The 14,309-nt window shown below is 43.5% G+C and overlaps 1 protein-coding gene across 1 annotated transcript in view; it reads left to right on the top strand.

The window, feature by feature from the left end:
• LOC139637570 (FRAS1-related extracellular matrix protein 2-like) overlaps positions 1 to 14,309 on the top strand; it is a 59,052-nt gene continuing 44,743 nt past the window's right edge. The window contains exons 1-2 of the mRNA XM_071506371.1: positions 1 to 5,246; positions 8,284 to 8,373. Coding sequence (XP_071362472.1) covers positions 245 to 5,246; positions 8,284 to 8,373 — 5,092 coding nt within the window. The 5' untranslated portion in view covers positions 1 to 244. The remainder of the gene's footprint in view (positions 5,247 to 8,283; positions 8,374 to 14,309) is intronic.

The following is a 14,309-nucleotide window of genomic DNA, read 5'->3' as shown; positions in this document are numbered from 1 at the left end:
GGGCGGCGGCACCTTTACGCAGGCTCTCAAGTGCCTGAACTTAAAAACTCCTGCGCGCTATTCCGGCGGAGTATGTGGAGGGTCCGGGAGGACAGATACACGGGAGTCACCGTGTAGGCATCCAGCGGACTCCCAACACTTTGGGATTTTTTTTAATTTTATTTTTTACCTTTTTAAGTAAAAAAAAAAAAAAAAAGAGCGGGGAATTTTTCCAGCATCACCTCGGCAGAGTGACTGTTGTCGGATGCTTTGGAGCACATCCGTCGCCAACATGTTCCCCTACAGACTTCTCCTGTGTTTCTCAGTAACAGGTTTTGTTCTCCCTCAGCCTGACAGCTCTGGATTATTTTACGCGCTGAGATCTGAACTGTCAGAGGATGCGATCTTGGTGGCCAACAACGGAATACGCGTGCCTTTCGGGAGATCGGTCTTCATCGATCCCATCAATGATTTGGTGATTCAGACTCAGCCGGGGGATCGGTGCAGCATCACGGTGCTGGACAATGATCCGCTCTCACAGAGACCGGGCCACCTCTCTCCCAAAAAGTTTCCGTGTGATTTCGGTCCCAATGATGTGACGTACTCCCACTACGGCTCCAGGAGTCCGGCTAAAGACAGAGTGAGGCTGCAGCTCAGGTACGATGCGCAAACCGAGACCGTTATTATCCCGTTTATGATGGAGGTTGAAGTAGTTTTTACGCAGCTCGAGTTACTCACCAAAAACATGCCTCTCACTGTTGATCGTCTGAACGGGCTCAGTAGTCCTATTGATAAAAAGATTTTAGAGTTTACCTATGATAGAGACTCTCATAAATGTGAGGTGGCAGCCCTGTCCAGCGGCAGCGCTCTGCCTAGATATGGAAGACTTATAGATGGGGGGAAACTTTCCCAAATGATGGACTGTGACGAATTCACACAAGCTGACATCCGCTATGAGCACACGTTTGACCGCAAGTCCCCCAACAGGGATTATGTTCCCATGGTTGTGGAGCTGCATGACAAGGAAGGCAACCTAGTGAAACAGGAGTATTTCCATCTCATGATTCGCATCAAAGAGGGAGAGGAGAACACTCGCCCCAAGCCCAGCTTTGTGTCCATGATGATGATGGAGGTCAGCCAGTTTGTCATGACAGCCCTCACCCCTGATATGCTCGCTGCAGAGGATGCAGAGTCAGACTCAGATGAGCTTATTTTCAACATCACCTCCCCTCTGTCTTATGAGGAGGGCTACATAGTCAGTACTGATGACAGAAACCTCCCTATAACATCCTTCTACCAGAGGGACTTGCGCAATCTGAAAATAGCTTACAAGCCCCCCTCCCTGGACTCAGACACTGAGAGGATTTTCCAGCTTGAGTTTGAGGTGGTAGACACAGACGGAGCCGTCTCAGACCCCTTCGCTTTCATGATCGTTGTGAAGCCCATGAATTCTCTGGCCCCCGTGGTGACGCGCAACACGGGTCAGCTGCTGTACGAGGGCCAGTCCCGGCCTCTCTTCAGCACCCACAACCTGGAGATCAGCGACGAAGACAACCTCGACATGGTCACTATCACAGTGGTGGATGGGCTGCGCCACGGGGAGCTCATGGTGCTGGGCTCTCATAGGAAATTCTTCACAACTGCTGACCTTACAACAGGGGTTGTTGTGTACCAGCATGATGGGAGTGACACATACAGCGACAACATTGTTTTCAAGATGACAGATGGGAAAAATGAAGTAGAATTCCTTTTTCCCATCACAATCGTTCCCACCGATGACGAGCCACCAATTATCAACGCCAACACTGGCCTGGTGCTGTTCAAAAACCAGATGATGCCCATATCTCCTCTCATGCTCAGTGCTGCCGATATTGACTCTGAGGACTCAACTATCAAATTCACTATCGTCCCCCCCTTTTCTGCAATCGGCACAGTGCTCCTACGGCAGTCAGACGCCCCTGAGGACCCCTCCTCTTGGAAGTTCAACGCTGAAGATGAAGTGTACGAGAAGGAGGTGACAGAGTGGCTTCAGAAAGATATCACTGATGGGAAGTTGTTTTACAAGCACACAGGCCCACACAACACCGATACCGTCATGGATCAGTTTGTGTTCACAGTTCAGGATGACAATGACCCCCCTAACGAGTCAGGCGAGAGCGCTTTTATAATTCGGGTTTTACCTATCGACGACGTACCCCCTGAGCTGTTCCCTGGCACCACCCTGCAGATGACGGTTCAGGAGTACAAGCTCACTCACTTTAACAAAGAGGTTTTGCGCTACACTGATTTGGACTCAGAGGACCGTGACCTCAAATACACCGTTATCCAGCCCCCGACAGATACAGATGAAAATAACCCAGCTGTGTTTGGTTCTTTGGTTCTGACAGACAGCCCAGACACTGAAGTCACAGAGTTCACACAAGCTCAGATTAACCATCATAAGATATCCTACGGCCCCCCGGATGTTGAGCTTGGAATCACGGCCCATGTCGTGCAGTTTCGTTACACTGTTGAGGACACAGCTGGAAACAGCGTAGAAGGGGCTTTCACCATCTACCTCCAGCCCGTCAACAATAAACCCCCCCAGATTACAAACACCGGCTTCACTGTGCTCGAACGCGGCATGCACATCATCACCATCGCTGAGCTAGACGCCACAGACCTCGACACTGAGAGTAAACAGATTACCTTTACTCTAAGCCAGCCCCCTAAACATGGCCAGATCCAAGCTGCATTCACTGACCTAGAGAAAAAAGGGGTTTTCAGACTTGAGGATATCTCAGAGGGGAAGATATCATATACTCATAGTGGGGAGGAGACGATGAGCGATGAGTTTCAGCTGGATGTGAGTGATGGGATCCATGTTGTGACCGTGACGGTCAGAGTTAATGTAAAGCCTGTCGATGATGAAACCCCGACCGTCAGCCTGCCTGCGGGAACAATCGGGTCTCACATGGATGTGCTGGAAAACGGAGCCACAGAAATCACAACTAATGTGATTCAAGGCCATGATGATGACACAGATGACCTCCAGCTGACCTTTATTGTGGAGGATCCTCCAGTTATGGGTGAAATATTGGTCAAAGGAGTGCCTGCCACCAGGTTTACGCAGGCTGACATTATTAACGGTGTGGTCGTGTACGCACACACAGGTGGTGAGATAGGTCTCACCTCTCAGCACGACGGCTTCAATTTGACTCTTACAGACATGTCCGATGAATGGACAGTAGGAGGCAATAAGGTCAACGGAGTGCACGTTCAAGTCACCATCCTTCCTGTTGACAGCCAGGCCCCTGAGGTCGGGGTTGGTATTCAATTCAGTGTCATTGAAGGGGAGAAATACGCCATCGGCCCTCAGCACTTGGACGCTGATGATAATGACACTCAAACAGATGATATCCTTTGCACCATCATTGTGCAGCCTACTGCTGGCTATGTGGAAAATATATCACCGGCTCCAGGCTCAGAGAAGTCCAGGTCAGGAACAGCTATCAGTGCGTTTACCATCAGAGACATCAGGGAGGGGAATGTCTACTATGTGCAAAGCATTCACAAAGGGGTAGAGCCGGTGGAAGACAGGTTCACGTTTAGGTGCTCTGATGGCATCAATTTCTCAGAGAACCATTTCTTCCCAATTGTTATCATCCCCGCAAATGATGAAAAGCCGGAGATTTATTTGAGGGAAATAGTCGTGATGGAGGGGATGAACATTGTCATTGATACTCCGATTCTGAATGGAGCCGATGCCGATATCCCACCCGAGGAGCTGACGTTCATCATTTCCAGACCTCCCAAACACGGTGCCATTTTGAACCAGCTATCCACAGGCTCAGTTCTGGTGACTAATTTCACTTTAGAGCAGATCAGGGAGGCATCAAGTATTATTTATGAGCACGATGACTCAGAGACAACAGAGGACAGCTTTGATGTAATCCTGACAGACGGAAAGTACTCTGTGCAGAAAACAGCCGTGGTTATGATCGTCTCTGTGGATGATGAGACACCCAGAATGCTCATCAATGATGGTCTGGAGGTGGAAATTGGAGAGACCAAAGAGATCAACAACAAAGTGCTCAAAGCGACAGACTTAGATTCAGATGACAGCACACTCATATATATCATCCGGTTTGGGCCTGGTCAGGGTCTCCTGCAGAGGAAAACTCCCTCCGGGTCTCTGGAGAATATCACGCTAGGAATGAATTTCACACAAGCTGAACTCGATGCAGGGCTTGTAGTCTACACACACAACGGGCAGGAGGGCATCCGAGACCTGGTCAAATTTGATGTCACAGATGGAATGAACCCACTAATCGATCGTTACTTCTACATCACCGTGGGCAGCATTGACATGGTCTTCCCTGATGTTGTCAGTAAAGGCGTGTCTCTGAGAGAAGGCGGCAGGGTGACTTTGACCACAGATCTTCTCAGCACTACTGACCTTAACAGCCCTGATGAGAACTTGGTTTTTACTGTCACAAGGGCCCCTGTCAGGGGCCACTTGGAGTGCACTGATACTCCCGGTATGCCCATTGTCTCTTTCACTCAACTGGAACTGGCTGGGAGTAAGATTTACTACATCCACACCTCCGATGACGAGGTAAAAATGGACAGTTTTGAGTTTGAAGTCACTGATGGCTACAATCCTATATTCAGAACATTCAGAATCTCTATTGTGGATGTTGATAATAAGAAACCTGTTGTGACAGTAAATAGTCTGGTTGTGACAGAAGGGCAGATTAAGCTGATTACACCATTTGAGCTCACCGCTGAGGACCAGGACACAGCTGAGAAGCTGCTGAAATTCACTGTCACTCAGCTGCCTGTTCATGGGAAACTCCTCTACAACCACTCCACACCTGTCACCAGCTTCACAAAACAAGACCTAAATGAAAACCTCATCAGCTACAAACATGATGGCACCGAATCGTCAGAGGACTCCTTCTCCTTCACTGTCACCGACGGCACACACACTGACTTCTATGTTTTCCCCGACACGGTTTTTGAGACCCGGCACCCTCAAACCATGAAGATCACTATTGTGGCCATTGACAACGGCATCCCCCAGATAGTGGTGAATAAAGGCGCCCCCACTTTGAAGATCTTGGCCACAGGTCACCTGGGGTTCCCCATCAGCTCCAAAGTGCTGAGGGCAGAGGACAGAGACAGCAGCCCAGCCTCCCTGGTGTTCCACATCACTACCCAGCCCAAACACGGTTACATCATTAACGTGGGACACGGGAACAACTCCATCGACACATTCAGTCAAGGTAAGCTCTGAACAAAACTTTTATCAGAATTATAATGTATTGACCTTTGCATGAATATTGCATCTGGATGTTATAATGAAATGACAATTAATATGATACTCCAAAAAAAGATTTTAAAATGTAATCTGTCCTATGCAGAAGGATAAATGATATGCCACTCTCTAATATATTAACAATTGCTTTTAGTGGGTTGACCTGATAGACCTGGTTCACCTCCTGACCGGCAGAACTCTTTGGTGCATGTAATTCACCTTCTCTCGTCCCATTTCCCATCACTCTTCAGTGTCCTATCCAAAAATAAAAGCATAAAATGGCCAAGAAATAACTTTAAAAAAACAACAAAAAAATTGTAATTTGTAAGCAAAATGACAATATGATCTTAAAAAAAACTTTTTCTCAATTCAAATCTCTTCAACTTTTTGAAATCATTTGGCAAATGGAAGTGGTGTTAAATGTCCTTTTTTGCAATCAAATGATTATAATCCCCTGCTGAGTAATATGATACTTTAACCTCAGAGGGAAATGTTTAAGTTAAAAATCCCTGCAAACCTGCAATTTTTGATTCATTTTTCACACCGACTAGCAAAGAGTTTAATTTATGGGGTAATAATTATTCCCATGAGTGACGAGTGCCGGCTTAGGAATCTCAATGGTTAATTTGCGGGCCTGATTTAGATGTGCCCTGTTCATCAAATCATAATTAGCAGACCAAAGTTAGGGGCTGCTGTTTCGCACAAATGTCTTGTAGATGGTTAGAGATGAATAATTTATTACTTCTGCATCTCTGGGGAAATGTTCACATCTGATGTTCTCTACAGTGGTTTGTTAAATGAAGCAGGGCAGAAGTAGAGGATGGTGTGAAAAGGTCAGCGCAGGCCTTTTTAGAGACAGGATGGCATTTGAGTTTCAGCAGGTCACTGCGGAATGGGAATTCTTAAAAAAAAATTGCTTAGAAAACTAAAATCTCTCAACAAAAATCCATTTCAATGCACGGACAGAGCAAGACGTGGCGCTTGAACTATGAATTTGTAAACAATTTTTCATCTGTGCATTTCTCTTTATTGACATTGGACACAGAGTTAAGACAACAATGTCAGTGATTGAGCTTTGAAATGATGCAATCAATGCAGCATTTCGTTTCACGCTGAGGCAATTATACGGACAAGTACGAAATTTCACCTACTCGCGCCACAGCCTGGCATAAGCACAGATGGCGGCTGAAAACACAGAGGGCTCAAAAGAGCTCTTCAGTCTGCAGGAGACGAACACATCTGACAACTGCTGTGCGGCTGCGGCCTTAGAAAGGAAAGATTTTTTTAAAAAAGGGCACAGATGAGAGTTCAGCGAGCAAGAGAGGCAAAGGGGCAGAAGAGGGGGCAGAGAGAGCAAGTAAAGTGGAAGAGAGTGCAAAGGATGCAGGAGGAAAATGGGGGGGCTGGGGGCGGGGGTGGGGGGGTGTAGGTGGCATGAGAGAAATAAAGAATGAGGGAAGGGGGCGTGAGAGAGCGGGTGAGCGAGAGCAAACAGGCTCGTCAGAGGAATCAGTCAGGTGAAAGAGACAATCCCTCGCTCTTTATTTACTCCTCCTATTTCCAGGGCACATCCCATGAGACATTCTCTTTAAATATTTGATGAACAGTGTTGCCCCTGGTTCACAGTGTTGACTTTATATTTGCAAGGTCCTCAGGTTCAAGGCTGTGTCACAATGCAGAGAAGATCCTTTTCTTGTTGCCTCCCCCATACAAGCAGATCAATAGTCACTAATGTGAAAAAGTTGAGCGGAGCAACGTGATTGTTGTTTCCATCACTGTAAAGTGTAAAGCGGTTATGCTTTTTTTTCTTTTTTTTTTTTTTCCTCCGTGCCACCATGTTAGCAGAAGAGGCAGCAATGACAGGAAGATGTGTCCCAGTCAGGAGTCAGGGGTTTATACTTTTATGAACCTCCTTCCTCTGACATCTATTATTGAAAGAGGTGGTTCGCAAGGGCCAAGCCCTTTCACAGTCTTGATGATTTTTTTTTTTTTCTTCACTGTAATAGACGTTTCTGGAGAATGGTGGAAAAAAAAAAATGCAGGCAGAGCCCTGTAATTCAGAGAAGTTGGGGGGGGGGGGTAAACAGCTGTGGAAGTGCAGCTTGCCCACCGCTGTCCTGTTTTTAACATTCTTCTCATCGTCTGTCATTACAACATCCACTGTCACCTGGTTTTCAGGGCTGTTGACACAGAGAGTCGGCAGGTTTGGGATTTAAACATTTTCTGTTGGTTTAGCCGGCGCTGTCTCCAATTTGAGGTGGTGGCCTTATTGTCCTGGATTACAGATGCATGACTTTCAGAGTGCTTTCTCTGGTAGAAAATTGTTCATGCTGAGTGCTGATAAGGAACTGAACCAGTGTGATACTTGAGACCTGCTGTTACTGTAGCTGATATGGTGCTGAAGCAGGACAGCTTCCATCTTTGAGCGATTATTTGACTGAGAGAGTGTTTGAACAAGCCATAAACCCATAATGCAACTTCAAAGTGTGTTTGAGGCTGTTTCCGCAGCCAGCATGAAACTTCACATGACGGTTGTTTTTTTTTAATCTTAAAATGCAAATTGTTTCGTAAATAAATAAGTGAATATATTTTTTTAACCTTCGCAAGGGCAAATCTCTTCGATGTGCGTTTGTATAATTTAGCATTCACCTTGCTTTAAGTCAGAGCCACATGGTTGTTAAAATTTTAATTGTGCATCATCTCAAATTGACATGACAGTGTAGTGCTTCAGCTTAAAATGCAGAGCGCGCTGGCCCTCATTTGCACTCTGTCATTAATTTTTTCAAAACATTTGTTGTTTGCTTGTCATCTCTGTGTCATCGTCGTGTTTGTCCCCCTTTGTTGGTTTTCAGGTGACAGGTTTTTTTATCATATTTGCACAAATTAAATTTTTTTGTGGTTTTATTTTTTATTGTTCTAACCAAACACCTGTTTTATGAGGTGTTTCTGAAAAAGAGAAAAACAAAACAAAGCTAAACTAAACTGCAGTTACTTTTCTGTCACAGCTGATATTGACGACCTGAACATCTGCTACGTGTTGCGGAATGAAGAAAATGCCACGTCTGATCTCTTCCATTTCTCCGTTGAAGATAACGGTAAGACTTGCCGCATCTTCTCCATCCACAGAAACTTCAAACCTGTCACTGTTTGGTTGTGGTGCGGTTCCGACTCATCTCGTCTCTCCGGGTGAATTAGTGGCTCTCCTCTTTTCTCTGAGTTTCTGCAGCAGTTGTCAGGGCTCAGAGAATCGCTCATTACTCAAACAGTAGCTCACAGCTCATGTTTGTGATGCACCTGCGAGTCAACTGTCAAGCATCATATTCCAGCTCATGGTGTGTTTAATTTTGCAAATAGTTCCCCACAGATTTTATAAACAGTTCAGTGAAGTTTGCTTTTGATAGTTCTGTTGTTTTCATTCATATTCATGGCTCTTAATCGAGGCCTCCTCCTCTCTGTCAAGCTTCAGATGCTATTGACTGACTTCATTTGATTCAGGATTTTAGAAATCTGCACGGGCCAACAAAGGCCGTCCGTCTGCACCTGTACGCTACAAATGATGCTACATCTTATTAACTCGCTGGGGAAAGTGATGAGGCTTCCAGTTTCATTAAAGATAGAAAACTCTTTCTGTGGTGCTGAGATTAACTCGCGTCATTTTCACAGTTCAATGATTTGATGAGACTGCCTGGGTAATTTTTTGAATATGACTGCAGGATATGTCAGAGAGTATTACTGTATATTCTGTCCTGATGCAAGGAGGATTTACCGGGGCTTTTTTTTTTTTTGGTCAGCACAGAGAAACTGATTTTAACTCTGCATTGAAAATACCAGCTGTAGGTCAGGACAACTGTCATATAAGAGAAATGAGCACTTTGATTTTGGAGAAAATAACAACATGCTTTCATTTCTATGTGTAAAATCAGCATCAAATTTTGCCTCCTCTATTTTTGTCATTACTAAATAGAGATGCATATAATAACTGTCATCTGCAGCTTAAATTATGCACATGCCACTTAAAATTTGGTACATTCCGTTCTATAAGAGTGCTTGCTATGTGCATAAATTAGCTTCCTTTTGCTAAAGGCAGCAGCTAATTGAGCAATCAGCGACTGGGAGGCTCATATAGGAAATTTCTGCGACTGACAAAGAGCTAAAGAGATCAGCAAAGCTGAGGAAAGGAAACCAAATGTTGTATTACTCAACAGAAATGATAATTAATGAAGTAATACCATTTCAAATCCTTTGCAAAGACTGCAGTGAAGATTCAGATTCAAAGTATTTATGTCAGTGGCCAAACCATTTAAATACCAAAACATACACAACAGGTTGGACTTCTTTCTTGTCTCGTCTTAGTGTTTTGTCCTTGCGGGCCTTATTATTCATAGAAAGGTTTGTGGAGCAATGCAGAACAAGATATTAAATTTAAAAAAAAAAACATATGGAATGACATAAAAAGTAATACAAATGTCTAGATTTCATCTAAAAAAAAATCAAGTGAACATAATAAATGCCTTAATAAAACCTTCACGTTGTGGTTTAAGTTCAAGTTCAAATGTAATCACCCCTGAGCTACAACTCCCACTCCACACTTACCATGTGTTAAAACAGTCAGATAACAGGTTTATGGGTTTAGTTCTTATTGGCTTCTGCTCTACACTTATTTCATAGTCTTTTGTGCCAGTTGTGTAATCCTCCCTTAAATGCACAGTAAAAAGAAGAAGCGTGTGTGTTTTGGTACAGAACGCATTTGGAACAAGTTGCACCAGTTTCTCTCATTTCTCTCAATCTGTTCATTTTTCTCCTGTATGATCAAATATGATGCTGCTGTATTAACGACCAAACACGCACAGAACAACTGATGTCGAGCGTTGTAAGCCTCCCATCACTGGGGTATTTGAATTTAATGGACTTGGCAGAGAAATCCTCATATTCACATTCAGTAACTCAGCGAAATGACACAGTGCTTCTCCGAGACTCACAGGACTACAAGGCTATGTATAATTGTGAGTCAAATTAAAACGCTGAGGTCATGGGTCTCTTTTAAAGGTTATTTTGTCTATTGTTTGCTCAGGGCTGAGTGTGCTCTTCAGTGGGATATAACAATCATGTTTTCATGGTGATTCTGCCCTTCATTTTAATACTACTCTATGGCTCAATCACTGAAGAAAGTCAAATGTGCTTTCCAAATTCCACAAGAGGAAATCCATGTATCGCTTACTTTCTCTATAAAAACATGTGCTAATGGCCCTAGACCCATTTTTCAGATGTGTTTTTCAAACTGTAGCCCTAATGCACCTAGAAGAAAATGCTAATGTGTAGCAGAATAGCAGAATCTTTATACACATGAAAGGAGAAACATTGACTAATTGATTGTCCATGCTCCTCTAAAGTTCTTAGGTTTTTTTTTTTTTTCTTTTTCTCTGCTCTCGGCAATAGTCTGGTTTCAATAAAAAGGCCTGAGGCTTTTAACAGGAGCTCTGTACTTCAAAAACATGAGTTTATTTTATCAATCCATACGTTTACTGGATCTACTTGGGCTTCCTTCCCTTTCAGGAGAGGAGGCATTACTGCAAACTGGTTCCGGATATTAAGAAATATTAAGAAAAAAAAAAACAAAAACAAAGACCTGTTACCACACTGTTTAAGGGCAGCAGAGCAATGAGTCACAGCTGCTGGTCCAACAAAGCATCCTTCTCAGTGTCTTCCTCCCCAGAAATCCCCCAAATCAACTCCTCCATGTCTACAAGCCTCTGTTTTACAGCAGGAAGTTGTTCTTGTAATACATGAATGTACATGTAAGATGGTACACCTATACTTATATGTATACACACACACACACACACACACACACACACACACACACACACACACACACATATAAATATATAAATTGAGAGGTGTTGCATCAACTTTACATGCGCACTTGTTAAAAACCACTCACGCAAACAGTCCCGCACATGCATGCACAGCAGGGCCCAGAGGGGTTGCCGAGGGCTAAGGGACGGTCAGCCCTCCAGCACAAAGAGGTGTTTGATATTTAAGAGCTCAGGCAGCGTTGTGAGTAATGAGGGCCCTGGGCATCTAATCCAGGCAGAGCTCCCAGGCAACCACTGGTAATTACCACTGGTAATTACATGGCTCTATTACAGGCTCATCTGCAGAGGAAGAGTGGCAGGAAGCACCTTCTGTCACAGGTTAAGACCAGCTGCGATCGCTGTGGTTGACTGTAATGGGCTGGAACACAACTTGTTTCCCAGGCTTCTCTGTGGCTGTGGGCTGTTCAGCGGGTTAAAACGCAGCAGCAGAAAACAACACGAATGGAGGTCACAAAAACAAAATACTCGACACTGATTTTCATTATTGGTTGGCCTGCAAATTATTTTCTCGATTAATTGCTTAATTTATTTGGTATATAAAATGCCATAATGAGTCGAGATGTCTTCAAATATTTTGTCTGACCACAACAATTGGAAACCAAGAGCTGTTAAACAAACAGAACTCGCAAAGAAAAGCAGAAAATCCTCATATTTGAGAAGCTGGGACTGCGGAATGTTTGGTATCTTTCAATTATCACAATAGCTGGTAATTATTTTCAGTGGCTTGGCTAATTAACTGTGTCCGTTCTACCTAAAAGGTCGCTTCACCCAAATTACAAAACCACACATTTTACAGCCCAACCAGCCATACAGAAATTTAGGTTTCATTTGTCCAGGTTGTGAGACGTCTGTCTGTAAGATCTCTGCTGCTGAATGGAATTTAATGTGTGGTGCTCATATTAAAAAAAAAAAAAGAAAAAAGTCAACAGCAACATATATCTGTCTGTTAACAATGTTGCAGTTACTGGAAAGCACACAGACCTTGCTGGTGATTGCTTTTATTTGATGAACCATGTTGACGGTGATCTCTGGATTACTCAGAGTGAATGGTGCATTGTGTCTGAAAAGAGATGCTGCTGAGTAGTGGCAGAAATAAAAAGAAAAGAAAAAATGGCTGGCTTGATACCAGCGGGAGTAAGTGAGAAAACATGTTTTATTGGTGATTTGGAAATTTTCCATCTTGAATGGCAATAATCCTGCTGCTTAAAATACAATAACTCATATTAATATTTTGTCATTTTCATTCAGTTACAATGCAAAAAGCTTTTCATGCGTTCTCACACAGACAGATGATTTCTGAGGAATGTACCTGCTGAAAAAGACCAGCATGTTTCCTCTCGCTCTTTCCTCTCATCCCGTCTTTTTTTTTTTCTCTGTTTCTCGTCCCACTGCAAATGGGATTGATTGTTACAACAGATTCCTTTCATCCCATCCTCACCACTCCCTGCCCATGAGCAGCCCCGACATGCCACTGCTTTATCTAGAGTTACAATATATCCCCTTAAAAGATCCCCTGCAGTTTCCATATCCTCACTTCATCCACGTTTCACTGCGCATAATACACACTACGTGCATTTAGTTGTCAGAAATTTCTCTTGAATAAAACAACATACTGAGTGCAGCCTTTCCCCTGTTAGTGCTAGAAGACTAATTATCACCACAGACTGCCCTGCAAGGGCACCAGTTCTTTATCATCAGTTTTGTTTGTGCACATTGTGTGATTGGGTATGAATCTGCGCTGCCACAGTGACTTTTTCCCCTCTCTTCAAAAAGCCTTTTTTCCATAATAGTAGTGCCAACACTTTAGATGAAATAACCTCCCCGGGGTGCCCTTTTCTTTTAGGCTGCTTCTCTAATAACTTTTAAACTCTTCAGCTCAGTGATAGAATGAGTCACAGAGTCTGATTGTATCTCGGCTCAAAAAATGTGAAGTCATCCACCAACACACTGAATGTAAATAATAATAATAATCCTTGCTTAGATTCTTGGATTTGCTGGGATTTCTGGAATTTAAAAAAACTAAACAAAAACTCTCTTTAAAGGTCCCATATTTTACTTTTACGGTGTTTTATTTGAAGTGTTGATATCCATACGAAGATTTATTTGTGGATTTAACAACCAAAACCATCTCAGTTTTACATCTCCTCTCTCAGGCTTCCCTCTGGACCTCTAGTAACAACAGAGGCTCTGAGCCTCTCTTCTGATTGGCTGTTGTGTGAGTGTTTAAACAAAAATATAGCAGATTTCTGGTAAACAGTCAGAGAAACCAAATCCCGCAAGGCTGGATGGTGGGTGCAAGTGGGCCAGGCTTGGAGCGTAGCTGAAAGAGGTGACTGCTTTGTTGTGACATCACAAAGTTACAGAAGTCCTGACGGCTCGTTTTAAGGCTCAGTTTCTGAATACAGGCTGTGTGCATTTCTCTGTGGACTGAGGCTTTGATACTTTCACGGTATTAATATAGAACCTAGACCTGCTTTATAATCAAAATAGACATAGAAATCTCACTTTACACTATATGGGTACTTTTAATTAGTTTCCGAAGTTGTAGTCCCTTTTCCTTTCTGTATCCTATTTAACATATCTCACCTTTTACTCTTTGAAAGTCGAAAGTGAAAGCACCTAAAAAACAAACTAATACAGTGTGAACTGACTGTTGCGTGGCCACAAATGGAGCAGGTTAATCCCTTTTTTTTGTTGTGAACCTGTCCATCTGATCAGGACAGAATTGCACGGTAATACATCAGCATGCAGCTGCAGACACGCTCACACTAACATGTCCCCTGGCTTTAAGAGAGGATTCTCTTTATCTGTCTACATTCAGGAATTTACTGTCATTCACTTCTCCCAGGGCCCAACTCTTCCATCTTTATCCCCTTCACCTCTCCCTTCTCACACTGTCAGTCTTAGATCTTTCTGGATGTGTTTTATTCATTTTCCGTTCCTTTACTCCGCTCAACATCTTTTGTTCATTACATATTTTGTTCTTTGGTGTTATTTTTATCTGTCTCACCACCCATCAAAGTCCTCTTTTCCTCTCGAGGAACAGTCTTAACGCGCTGCCCTCCCTGTCTCGTTGAGTTTAATCTCAAAGTATGTTGCGGTTTATTGTGCTGAGTGTCGACACTTGTCTGAGGCATCAGAATTTGGTTTTACTG

Source organism: Trachinotus anak, unplaced genomic scaffold (assembly GCF_046630095.1).
Source record: "Trachinotus anak isolate AG129_WGS33_773 ecotype Australia unplaced genomic scaffold, CSIRO_AGI_Tana_v1 ptg000020l, whole genome shotgun sequence".
Lineage (NCBI taxonomy): Eukaryota > Metazoa > Chordata > Actinopteri > Carangiformes > Carangidae > Trachinotus > Trachinotus anak.
This window is presented reverse-complemented; position numbering and strand designations above follow the sequence as displayed.